We start from the raw sequence: 11938 nt of genomic DNA on the forward strand, positions 1-11938 counted from the left end.
GGGTTGGGGGGGGTGGGGTTTTTTTTTGTTTGTTTATTTTTTGGTTGGGTGGGGTTTTTTTTACTTAAAAGTCTTCTGAGTTAATTGTCTTGTGGTGGGTTGGGGTGTTTCTATTTTATTAAGGAAAGAATACTAAACCTGCACTTAGTATTTGAAATACAAACAGAAATTAGTTCTGTTTACTTTTCTAACTATTGATCCCTGTGGTGCACTGAGCAATGCAAATTATCTAGAATAAACTGTCGTATATCCAGATCTTATTGTGGGTGGCAATTACTAGCTCACAGCCTGTGATTCTATATGAGAACCCAGAATTTCCTTGTGCCTGCAGACACACAGGCTTTGTTTTACATTTATCTATAATCATTGCTGCTTCTTATTGTACATCACAGTCGTTTAATTCTTCAGTTAGCCCTCATCTTTGGTGTGTAGTATAACTTTGTATTGTGAACATCAATTACTCATCCCCTTTGAGATGTAATATACGAACATAGCAAACGGCAAAGAACAATGTAGATTTTCTGTAGGATTCCTTCAATGTGGGAACTGCTTAGACTGTTTATGACTTTCTTAGCTATTTGTCCATGCAAAATCTTTCCATCTTATCACTTGGTTGCTTAGTTTCATCAAGAGTTTTACTTGAGGGACTTCTCAAAACTTTTTGGACTCCGACATAGACTCTTATCATTTAGTTGTCCTTTATCCATGTTGTACCTAATTTTGCAGGGTATGACTTGCCTTCACAACAGCCAGGTTGAATCTTTCCCAATATATTATTTGTTCGTGTCCACTAATTCTGTTCTTGATTTACATTGTTTACTAATTTGCTCAACAGAGATGTCAGTCTGGATCTTCCTTGAGACTGTCTTTAAATACTGACTGTTTTCCACACATGATTTCTTTAGGTGCTTTGTCAGCTCAAAGAGAGAGGTTCTGCACCTTGCTTAACAATGCAGCTATTTCATTACTGCTTATGTTCACTGTTGCATCTGCATCATCAGAGACCCTCACAAAAGAGCTTAAGCTATGGAAACCTCTCTAAACTGTAGGACAGTGAACACAGACATAAGGGTTTTACTTTACTTCGTCTGATGTTCCTTTATATCTGGTCATCTGGCCTTTTGGGTTTCTGTTCCCAGTCTTTAAAGAAAGGATTGATAGATGTGTTGTCTTTTCCTGTTTCAGCTGGGAGGCTAGGAGGTATTATGTTCTTAAATCAAATTTGGCAAAGTGTATCCTCATCTTCATTTCTCTTGGATGCATTCAAGTCTTTGTAGGGTGCTTCCTTCCCTCCAGGATAGTTCAGATACCTCCAGTTCAGGTATTTTAAGATGTCATCTTAGGCCCTAAAGAGCTTCCTTGGTAAGGCATTTTTTCTAGCCTTCAGATATTTTACACTTCTCTTAAGTAAAAAACATTCTAGTTTAACAGCACTGTCTTATATATTGGAGATCAGATTTTTGCTTACTGCTTAGCATGAAAGAGGAGGGTAGTTTGAGATCATTCATTAAACAAGTACATAAGGAGGGGTCACTGCTCTGCATGAAGAGTTGTAAGCTGTCAGTGTATCATGGAAGCAATTGTGAAAGTTATCCTTCAGGAACAGAGATCGTGGATTTTATTATTCATTTTTTTATTTTTACCATCTGATGGGATGATTCTATGGCGTTTAGCTCTGGTAACTGCATTGCAGGTTTGCAGGTTTGCAGGTTATCCTTGCTTTCCTGGAGTTCACTGCTTTCCCCTCAGCAATGTGTTCACACAGGGGATGCAAAAAAAAAAAATCAGGTTTTTTTCCAAGTCCCCCTAGCTTTCTGCCTTCAGCATTAGCCTGCATACAAGGCTGGATTTGTTTGTATTTTAGGGTGGTTACAGCGGGCTTTTCTTTAAAAGTTCAGTTGTTTGCCTTTGTATTGTGCTCCAAGTTCAAATTTTAATGTACTGTCCATTTTGAGGACAAATAATGTTTTTAACCAGTCTGATAAGCAGAAGAATTGTTTGTTCTTGTAATTTCTTCTAAGCTCCAGGAAAAAAAGATTTTTACTCTTTATTTATAAGCCTGGTGGCTGGAAGAGAGCTCACAGGCTGGCAACTATTCTGTTGACATCCCATAGTATGCAGGAAAAGAGTCAATCAGGTTAATGCAGTAGTCTTAAGGCAGCTTTGTATCTGGAAAAGTATGGATCACAAACTGTTAGAGATCTTGCCCTAAATAATACTGCTATTTGCAATGCATGAAGTCCTTGGCCTGAGGGCTCCATGTTCCCATCTTGCAGGTTGAGGGTTTCTGATGATACTATACTACTTCTAGTACTGATCCTGTTCAAAAGAGAACTGAAGCATTTAAAGGTGGGTTGTTTTGGTTTTGTTTTTTTTTTTTCTTGCTTCCACTGTGTCCTACAATATGGAATTAAACGTGCATTATGTGAAGAATACGACTTCTTTGTTTTGAGCCTGCCACCTGTTTGTCTTATCTGATGGCCTTTAGCTATGACATTGAAAGATCTTCTGTGGCTAATAAGCTGTTTCCCATCTGTCTTTTTCACTGCTCAGTGTCCTAGTCTTTCATATACTGAAGTTCTTAATGTGGGATAAATCTGCTACACAGAGGAAATGGGATAGGACTAAAGGTGATGGGATTGGTACTAAAGGTGGATGGGAGAGATTGGGGCATTCATGTTGAGACCAGAGTTTTGCCACTTGGGGGGAGGAGGGAAACAGTAAAATTGCAGAAAAGGGTTGGTCTTTAAGGCAGGATGTCTTGCTAAAATGTTTTCATGCTAAAACATGATGTAGTTCTTTAATCCAGTCTCAAGCACTGTCTTCTCTGAATCACTTACAAAAAATGTAAAACCATATGTGCAAGTGTCTCAATCTTGGGTTTGATTCTTGTAGAAATATTTGCATACTTCAAGGCGCAGTCCTTTAGATATTTTAGTATTGGTTAACTGTGGAATAAAGATATTTTTTTTTAATATGAAAAATAGCCAAAGTTATATGCTGAGAAAAATAGGCAGGGGAGTGAATTTGCCAATAAATTACAAGGAGGTCTTTCACTTCCATTTTTTTTTTTTTTTTTACCTTTGGTATTCTGATAAAGTTTGCCTTCTTGAAAAAAAAGCAGGGATTATTTTTATTTAGCTGCCTTTTCCCACTTGGAAATAGTTGTGGGACCAATTTTTCTCTAGATTGCAGATGAAATTCATAGTGTGAAATGTGCAGGAGTCTCCTAAATTGCCTTTTGCTTTACTTGAATTCTTGTCTGTGTGACACCCTTCAGTGCAGATGTACTAAATTGGATTTAGAACAGAATCTCTGCTTCTATGTCTTGGAGAGGGGCTGAAAATTAAATGGGAATTTTGAAGTGTTCATCAGCATGTTACTAATGATCAAGCTACCATTTGCTGAAGGGTGATATCTTGGGTTACTTAGATGATAGAACATCTTGTGAATAGTTGAACTCTTTTAACTGGTTTTGCCAGCTGCATTTGAAGAAAGTTGACTGAAAATTTTAGAAAACGTAACTAAGTATCTTTCCCTTGAAAACAGATATTTGAGAGATTATGGCATCTGAAGCCCACAATGTTAGAAAACAGAAAGTATTGCATATCGAAGGTCATCCCATTGATCTCCCCAGGAAAAGAATCTCTTCTTCCACTAAAAAGATCATGAAGGAGGTAAGCTCTGTGGTTGTGGGGGTTTTTTGATGTCTTCTGATAAAACTGAAGTAAGCATTCAAACAAGTTCATAGTTCTGAGCAGTCTAAAACTAGAAGCACAGCACTACTGGGTGTTCATGTTTATGTGTGCAGTAGAACTTTAGCTTTAACAGCAATTACATTATGAAAACTATGCATTATAATACAGACTTTTTAGCAGGGCCTGTTGTGATACGACAAGGGGTTTTAGCTTTAAACTAAAAGAGAAGAGATTCGGGCTGAGTGTTAGGAAAAAGTTCTTTACAATGAGGATGGTAAAATACTGGCACAGGTTGCCCAGAGAGGTAGTGGATGCGCCATCCTGGGAGACATTGCCAGACTGGATGTGGTTCTGGCTGAAGAGGTCCCTGCTTATTGCAGGGGGGTTGGACTAGATGACCTTCGAAGGTCCATTCCAACCCAAATTGTTCTAAGAGTCTATGATAGGCCATCACTGCACAGACTACACAATTACAGGCATCATATCATCCACATGAGCAGTAGGTGCTGATACGGTTTTACTCATGCCTACTTCTCTGCAGTCTATCTAAGAATTGTTACAGTAGAGGAATTCTACCATCAAAAAGTTCTCTTGCCAGGGGAGCTACATGGCACAGGTAAGAGGTGGGGTAGGTGAAATACCTGCATTGAAATGAACCTGTTGTCATATTATCGTATAGCTGGATCTACCACATTGTCTAGTAACATATAAGCTTTCACTGGATTCTTGCTAGTCAGAAACAATTTCTCAAGACTCTTACCTGTGTTACTGGCTGAAGAGCAAGGCAGCAGAGCATGGAGGAAGCTTTAGGGAAGTAAACTTATTGCAAGATTGCTTCAGTGGTAAAGATGCCAGTATCCTCTTTGCTTATTGAAATTATGTATTAAAACACACATGATTTGGTAAGTTGGTGTTAAGATCATAGCATGGTTTTGCTGATGGGCACAACATAAATGTAAAGAGTCATGTAAATTTCAAGTGGAAATGCCAGCAGTATATGAACATAGTACCTGTTTATGTGAAAATACATATTTCTAGCTTGAGCATCTTAGTGCTTTTTTATCTTTAATATTTCTTTTTACCAGTAAAAATATAGAGAATGACACAATTAAGCACATCTTCATTACATGAAGCTCTAAAACATTGAAGAATATTGTATAAAAAACAGTCTTCAGAAATCCATCTTAAGATTGTGTTGCTTAATTTTCAAAGGTGTGGCACAACCTTGAGTGAATTCTGTTATTCCTGTAGGATATCACTGTTCTATGCAGCCTATCTGGTGTCAGGGTGCTAATCTGTTTCCTATGAATGAATTCAGGATAATCAAACTGGTGTTGTCTACAGCAGTCTTGATATTTTTTTTTTTTTTTTTTTTTCCCTTGTGCTTTGGCTGGGAAATGTTCTGCTGTTATCCTTCCTAATAATGGCATCTTACAGGCATTATATTATGGGCCTTTAAATATATGTGAGACAAGTAATGCAATTTTGCCATCAGATTCCAGTGGGCTTTTCATATGTCGGTGTTTAGTTTGCTTGTAGCTAAAGAATCCGTTGCTGATGTCACAATCCTGCCTCTTGCCAAAGATACCCTACAGCTGACCATGGTGCTCCAGGGACAGCTGTGGCAGAGAGTCCATCTTTAGGCCACCCTGAAATACTTGAAGATTATGGGAAGGTTAACATAGCTGTGCTTAAGTTGAAGAATAGGAAGAGTGGCTGGAAGGGAGGGAATCCGTAGTAAACTTAGGCCACGGCCAAGCAGGACTACTTTTTGACAGACTGTGGGAGTACTTGATCCTTTTCAGTAATACAGCTTTTTTCTTCTCTACTCCCTTTCTCCCAGGGTAAGAAATCTCCAAAACAGCTGGCTTCATACACAAACAGGTAGGAGAGCAGTGATGTGAAGAGTCTTGAGTTTCAAGTGAGAGGGAGACATAGAGGAAGAAGCAGTTTAAATGTATTACAATACCCAGACAGACACAGTTAAAAGATGGGTCTTAATTTCGGTGACAATTGGTTCTTTTGTCTGCTTCTATAATAGTAAGTCTCTGCATTCATGAAAGCAAGAGAAAAATATTGGTGGTAGCTCTTACACTTTCATGACTATTTGCATTATCAGAAGTATCGTGGGGATAAAGTATTCTAAGTAACCTGCAAGTTGACTACTGAATTCATAATGATATATCTTAACTAAACACAAAGTATTGCTTAGGTTTAGAGCAACCTCCACTAAACTACTGCTTTATTGTTGCAGAGTAACAGTTGGAAAAACGGTGACAAGTCCCCTCTCTCTTTTCAAAGTAGTATATTGTAAAAGAAAAGTTCATTGCTACACTCCAAAGCCTTGTTACAGAAAGAAGCAGCTCCCTAAATCTAGGGACTGTGACATGGCAAATAAAGAAAATGAACTGGCTTGTGCAGGGAATCTGCTAGCAAAACTGCACAATAGTCGTACGTACTTCCTGAATTCTAGTGACTCTGGCTCATCTCAAACAGAAGGCCCCTCATCCAAATACAGTGGATTTTTTTCAGAGGTAAGTAGAGTTTAAAGAAACTTTAATTTAAAATTAAAGTATTACTGTTAGTTTCTTTGTGTGGTTAGCTGTGAAATTTTTCAAAGATACTAATTTTCTTAACATACAGATTGGCTTAGGTCTTGTCATTTACCATCTGTCAGTTTACAATGATAGAGTTGCCAACAGGAATAGTACTACCGGTGTTCCACATGTTTGGGTCAGCACAGAAGCTCAGATCTTCCAGGCTAGTCTGGGTTAAAATTGCACCAGCACCAAAGGAAAACATTCTTTGGACCTGGTCAAGTTTCATGATATGGCATGATGCATGGCCACGCACATGTTTATGGAAGTGTGAAAGTGTTGGCATGTGGATGGGAATAAGCTGGTGAGGTAGGATAGGACCATCTTCAATAGCAGTGTCAGCTTAGTGTGTATGCAACTAGCTTAGGTGTTTGTATGAGACTATTTCTTGCTAAGGTTGCTTGATGAAACTCGGTGAATGTTTGTAGCGTGTCTGAAACTGGCTAAAAGGTCAGATATTTAAATGAAATGGGTGTTGTGACAGTGTAGGCCATTTAAGCCCCTTAATGTTGAATTTCCATTTCTGTCACCATAGATGCTTGTTACCCATTGTGGCCTGCGGGTGTTTCAAGTGAGGCATGACAGGGAAGATCAGATTGAAGACTGTCACCATGCTGTCTTTTCATAGTACTGTCAGCATGGGCTGCCATGAAGAGATAGCTCTGAGAGTCCAGTGGGCTGGAGGTACAAGTCTGTGGCACTCTTGCATTCCATCAAATTGATGGTTTCAAGGAAGGAGAAGCAGAATAGTTAGAATAAGAGGCTGTGGAAAGAAGGGTGAAGAAATTAAGACTGGGGAAGATTTAACCTCTGAGAAACTAAATACCAGCTCACTGGCCACAGGTGATGGTTTAACTTGAGATGTACTGTTTATTCCAGTCAAAGGTTTATTTTAATAAAATACCTAAACTTCATTCCAAGAACAAGCTTTTTCAAAAATGAACCTTTTCTGTGAAAGTACAGAAGAATACATGTAATTATTTATGTCTGAATCATGTCAAAATTGGTAAGCATCTAAGTACAAAGTACTCAAAGTTGGTGAGATTTATAGGTTCATCCTCATGAATGCTCTATTTAATAATTAGATACCCCTTTTTAAATGTCTACAAACCTTATTCTTGTAGCTTTTGGGTCAAGTAGTCTTTATCTATTTGTGCCCTCTTCTAAGGGAAATTTGTGGGGTTTAAGGCCATTGTTAGCTAAATTTCTAAAACTCAGCATACAGGTCGGAAAGTATATTTTCATATATTAAGTTACTATATTAGAGCAGATTATTGTGTTGTTGCTGGCTACTGAACTTGTGGTTACCTTTTACCTTTTCATAAATACACAGGTTTCTCAGGACCATGAAACTATGACTCAAGTTCTTTTCAGCAGGCATCTGAGGCTGAATGTAGCTTTAACCTTTTGGAGAAGGAGGAGTATAAATGAACTGGTCACCTACTTAGTGAGGTAAATTATGTGTCTCTTCTATATTCTTAAAGTGGTAACAATCTCAAATGTGCTGCAGTATTTTTAGGGGTTACTTAAATGTTGTAATTTTGTTATATTTATTCTTTAAATCATAGTGGAAGCATATAATTCAACCTATGCTTTACCAGTAACATTTCTGATTTTATTCTTAATGATTCTAGGATACAGGATCTTGGAGTAGTAGTAGACTGCCTTCCTGTGCTTACAAAGAGGTACATACAAAAAGAAGTGGGGGATAAGAATCTGCTATAACCATGCTGAAGTTCAAGCACTTCTGAAACATCTTGTGTTTTTTAAGTTTGCAGGAAGAAAAACCATTTATTTCAGTTGGCTGCTGTGTAGATCTTTTGCCTTTAGTGAAATCTCTGCTTAAAAGCAAATATGAAGAGTAAGTATCAGTTTCAGATGTTTTCAAAACACTCTTACTTCCTGGATATGCGCTGCCCTAGACATTAGTGGTGTTTAGTCCTCTGACTTTTGTTCCCTCTGCCCCTTCTCCCAACGCTGCCTTTCCGAAGGAACACCTACCTGAAGGGGATCTTTCCTGTGAAACTTTCTCCTTTAACAAACCAGTGGTCCAAAAACCTTTTTCTGCAAGGTTTAGTTAGTACTGTGGGGACTGGCTTTGCCCTTAGGCAAATTTATTTATCCTAAACAGGAGAACAGAATAGCACTGAGGCTTTAGTATGCTTTGTAACATGAAATCAGGGCAAAGTTTTCAAGCAAAATTCTTGAAGAATTTCTCTTTTTCAGTAAGAGCTTCAGTTTACCACTTTAAATTCTTGCCTGTGTCTTCAATTTCAAACTTGCCAATTTGTCTAGATTTTTATTCCAGAGTAGAACACATGTTGCTTTCTAAGTTGTTTACCATTTTGTCTTGGCACTTCAGCTGACCTGTAGGTATTGAAGAACGGGAGAAAAGCATAATATGTAAAATATGTTGTTACAGATATGTGATAGTTGGTTTAAACTGGCTTCAGGCTGTCATTAAAAGATGGTGGTCAGAATTATCTGCACATACAGAAAAGGCAGAGGATGGGTGAGTATAGTGTTGGGATATATTTAAATGTGGGTCTGTAGCTTATTCTGTCTCAAAATCTGTTTCAGCTTCCATCAGTAGGAGCACACCTCTTCTACAAAAGAAGAAAAAATATTACAATTTGAAAGTAAAAGCTTAAAAGCACTTAAGGAGTTCTTCTGTTCTTAAGATACAGGTCATGTTTGGAAACTTACTTTAAGGATTGTCATGTTTTGGGTTGGGGGTTTTGGTTTGTTGGGTATTTTTTTGAGTTTTAATACATGTAGAATATAGTCATATCAAGGATTAATACAAATGCTGTAGAAGTTGGATCAAAATTTTTCTGATATTGTGGCAATATCATATAGACTAAATCTATATGCAGTATTTGTGTTTTGGTCAAAAAGTACTGAAATGTAGTATGTACGTTATAAAGTGGTGGTCATTCTATTTTTTATTTTTTTCCCCCCTCAGAAATATTCATATTTTAAAACAAGAATTAAGTGGTTTATGGGAACAGCAGAATCATCTGACTCTGGTTCCAGGATATACTGGTAATATAGCTAAGGTAATCCAGTTCCAGTTGTGTTTAGTAATGAATACATAATTGTATCGCTTGCAGTATTACTCTCATTTGGTGTTACTTATGCTAAACTATTGATGGATATAAACACCTTTATTTTCCACTGATGCTCAAGCATATTGCAGAATTTTTACAAGAGGAAACAGCCTCAAGCTGCACCAGGCTTAGTTTAGACTGGATATTAGGAAAAATTTCTTCACCGAGAGGGCGATCAGACATTGGAACAGGCTGCCCAGGAAAGTGGTGGAATCACTGTCCCTGGAAGTGTTCAGAAACTGTGTAGATGAGGCCCTCAGTGACATGGTTTAGTGGTGGACTTAGCAGTCCTGGGATAAAGGTTGGACTTAATGATCGTAAAGGTCTTTTCCAACCTAGTTGATTCTGTGATTCTATAGCCATTGTTGTAAGTGTAATGAGCAGGGAGAATCTTAGCCCAGCACTGTTAGCATTTGCACATCAGGTGACTGGGGCAAGTGACAACATACTGAATCCTAAAGCTTATTGTTGGCCTAATGCCTAAAGGTGTTTGGAGACCAAAGAAGTGTCTCCATCTGAAGTGAACCCTGTTTGCTTTTCTCAAGGCAAACATGTTGTGGTATCGGTCATATAATGAGGATGTCTGGTAGATGCATGATTTGCTGCTCATGATACTCCTCTCTATTAACATGGCTTTCTGAGGTTGGGCACAAAGAATTACACTGAATAAGAAACCTGTCCACATGGAGGGACCTGATGAAGGTAGACAGTGGGAAAGGACTTAAAGCAGGCACTTGGTTATGTGCAGGATTTGAGTGAACTTGAGAAGGACTTAAAGACTGCATGCTTATAGATTCTGCAAAGCTCCTTCATATACGGTACTACGGCTACAGCATTTGTCGCTTTGATGTACCAACCAAGTAAGTTGTTTCTTGTTCTTCTGGGACTGCTGTGCTCCTCTGACTTCAATTTTGATGTCTCTGTGAGGATAATTACAAACCTCTTGAAGTTTCAGTCAGCAGGCATGCAGAAGAACTGAGTTCTAACTCCCAACTGGTAGAGCAATAGGAGCTTGTAATATAGACTGCCTAGTTCTTCTGGTAGATCAACATAGCAGTTACAGCCAGTGTCAGTTTATTTCTCTGGGATTCAGTTTCTCTTTCTGTTTGTTTGCCTATTAATGTATATCAGGATAGATTGTGGCTGAGGCCACCTGAACAAGTCGAGAGCAATAGGACTAGTACAAGTATGCTGGAGGGACGTGGCGAAGGAGTATCACTCTTAATAAATGTATTTCAAATACACGATCTCATGATGATGACTTCTCCTGTGCATGCAGGGAGCAGAGGGAAAACTAAATTGGTGCTTTGGAAACTAATCTCACTGTTATGCAGACTTTTCAGTACATAAAGAAATGCCATTGAAAGCATTAATTGAAAGTAATCATGAAGATAACTTGTTCTGAAATTTGGCCAAAACATAATTACTCTTGTATTATAGTCCTGATGGGTTACTCTGCCTCAGACATACAGCTACAAGTAACGTGACAAACACTTTCTCTTTTTTTTTTTTTTTTTTTTTTTTTTTTTTCTTTCTTTCTAGGATATAAATGCTTATTTATTACAGCTACACTGACACGATTGGGAAACTGTGCTTATGTGGTGAAACAATCCCCTGAGGTATCCCTGAAATATGTACTGTCTGAAAGCCTTTTGAGAAATACTGGCAGACGAGAACTGAACTGTCAAGTCGTTTAATAAAACCACTAACATCCTAACAATCTACTTCACATTGAAGTGGAAAAATGTCTAGTAGGAGCAACTTTTACTTCAGTGAGGTGAAAGTGCACTATGAAAACTGTATGCCTTTGCTGCATTTGGGATTCACTTAGTTACTAGGTATTCATTTAAATGCTACTGTATTTTACTACAACATCCCATAAAAGATGAATTATCCTGTCATGAAGCCAAGACAGCTGAACCAGTCACAAGGAACCAACAAAAGCAATCAGCATTAAGAGCTTTTAAATCTTTCTTTCACAAGAGAACTCCGAAATGCACAACTATCTTCCAGTTACATTAAAAAAAAAAACCAAACTTCAGAATATTCAGTTACTTCTATGTTTTAGTCATTCTATTAAAGACAGTTTTTGTTTGCACTATTGAGAAACTATACAGCAAAGATGCCTTAATTACTAGTGTTTCAAAAAGCCAATGTGTTAAGATGCAGATAGCTATTACATTCAGATTGTGATGAAAAACTACAAAAATCAGGGTTTCACTTTGTGTAGTTAATGAAACATTGCACATATACAAAGATTCATGTATGAAAAATATTATAAATACCTGAAGTTAAGCTTGGATAAACAGTCATTGCAAATGTCAGCAGAATGGTGACTTTGTCTAACAAATGTTTTTATATTGTATGTGGATTTCTAACATAGTAATCTTCTGTATCATTTAAAGTACATGCAAATAAGTAAATATATTAAATGTATCTACTGTTTTTTCTTTTCAAGTTCATAAAACAATTTCTAGAATAATCTCTTCCACTGTACTTTTTATCATGTATTTATGTCTGTTGTTTGAAATGT

General features: G+C 37.6%; 1 protein-coding gene across 1 annotated transcript; it reads left to right on the plus strand.

The window, feature by feature from the left end:
* The first annotated feature begins 3557 nt into the window (after window positions 1-3557).
* On the plus strand, window positions 3558-11472 carry KATNBL1 (katanin p80 subunit B-like 1). The gene is made up of 9 exons (XM_010023851.1): window positions 3558-3677; window positions 5542-5582; window positions 5953-6232; window positions 7629-7747; window positions 7930-7980; window positions 8067-8156; window positions 8718-8807; window positions 9261-9354; window positions 10948-11472. The coding sequence occupies exons 1-9, from the start codon at window positions 3564-3566 to the stop codon at window positions 10978-10980; spliced, it is 912 nt and encodes a 303-aa protein (XP_010022153.1). The 5' UTR covers window positions 3558-3563; the 3' UTR covers window positions 10981-11472.
* Window positions 11473-11938: the final 466 nt, after the last annotated feature.

The sequence above is a fragment of the Nestor notabilis genome, unplaced genomic scaffold (genome assembly GCF_000696875.1).
Source record: "Nestor notabilis isolate BGI_N333 unplaced genomic scaffold, ASM69687v1 scaffold721, whole genome shotgun sequence".
Classification (NCBI taxonomy): Eukaryota; Metazoa; Chordata; class Aves; order Psittaciformes; family Psittacidae; genus Nestor; species Nestor notabilis.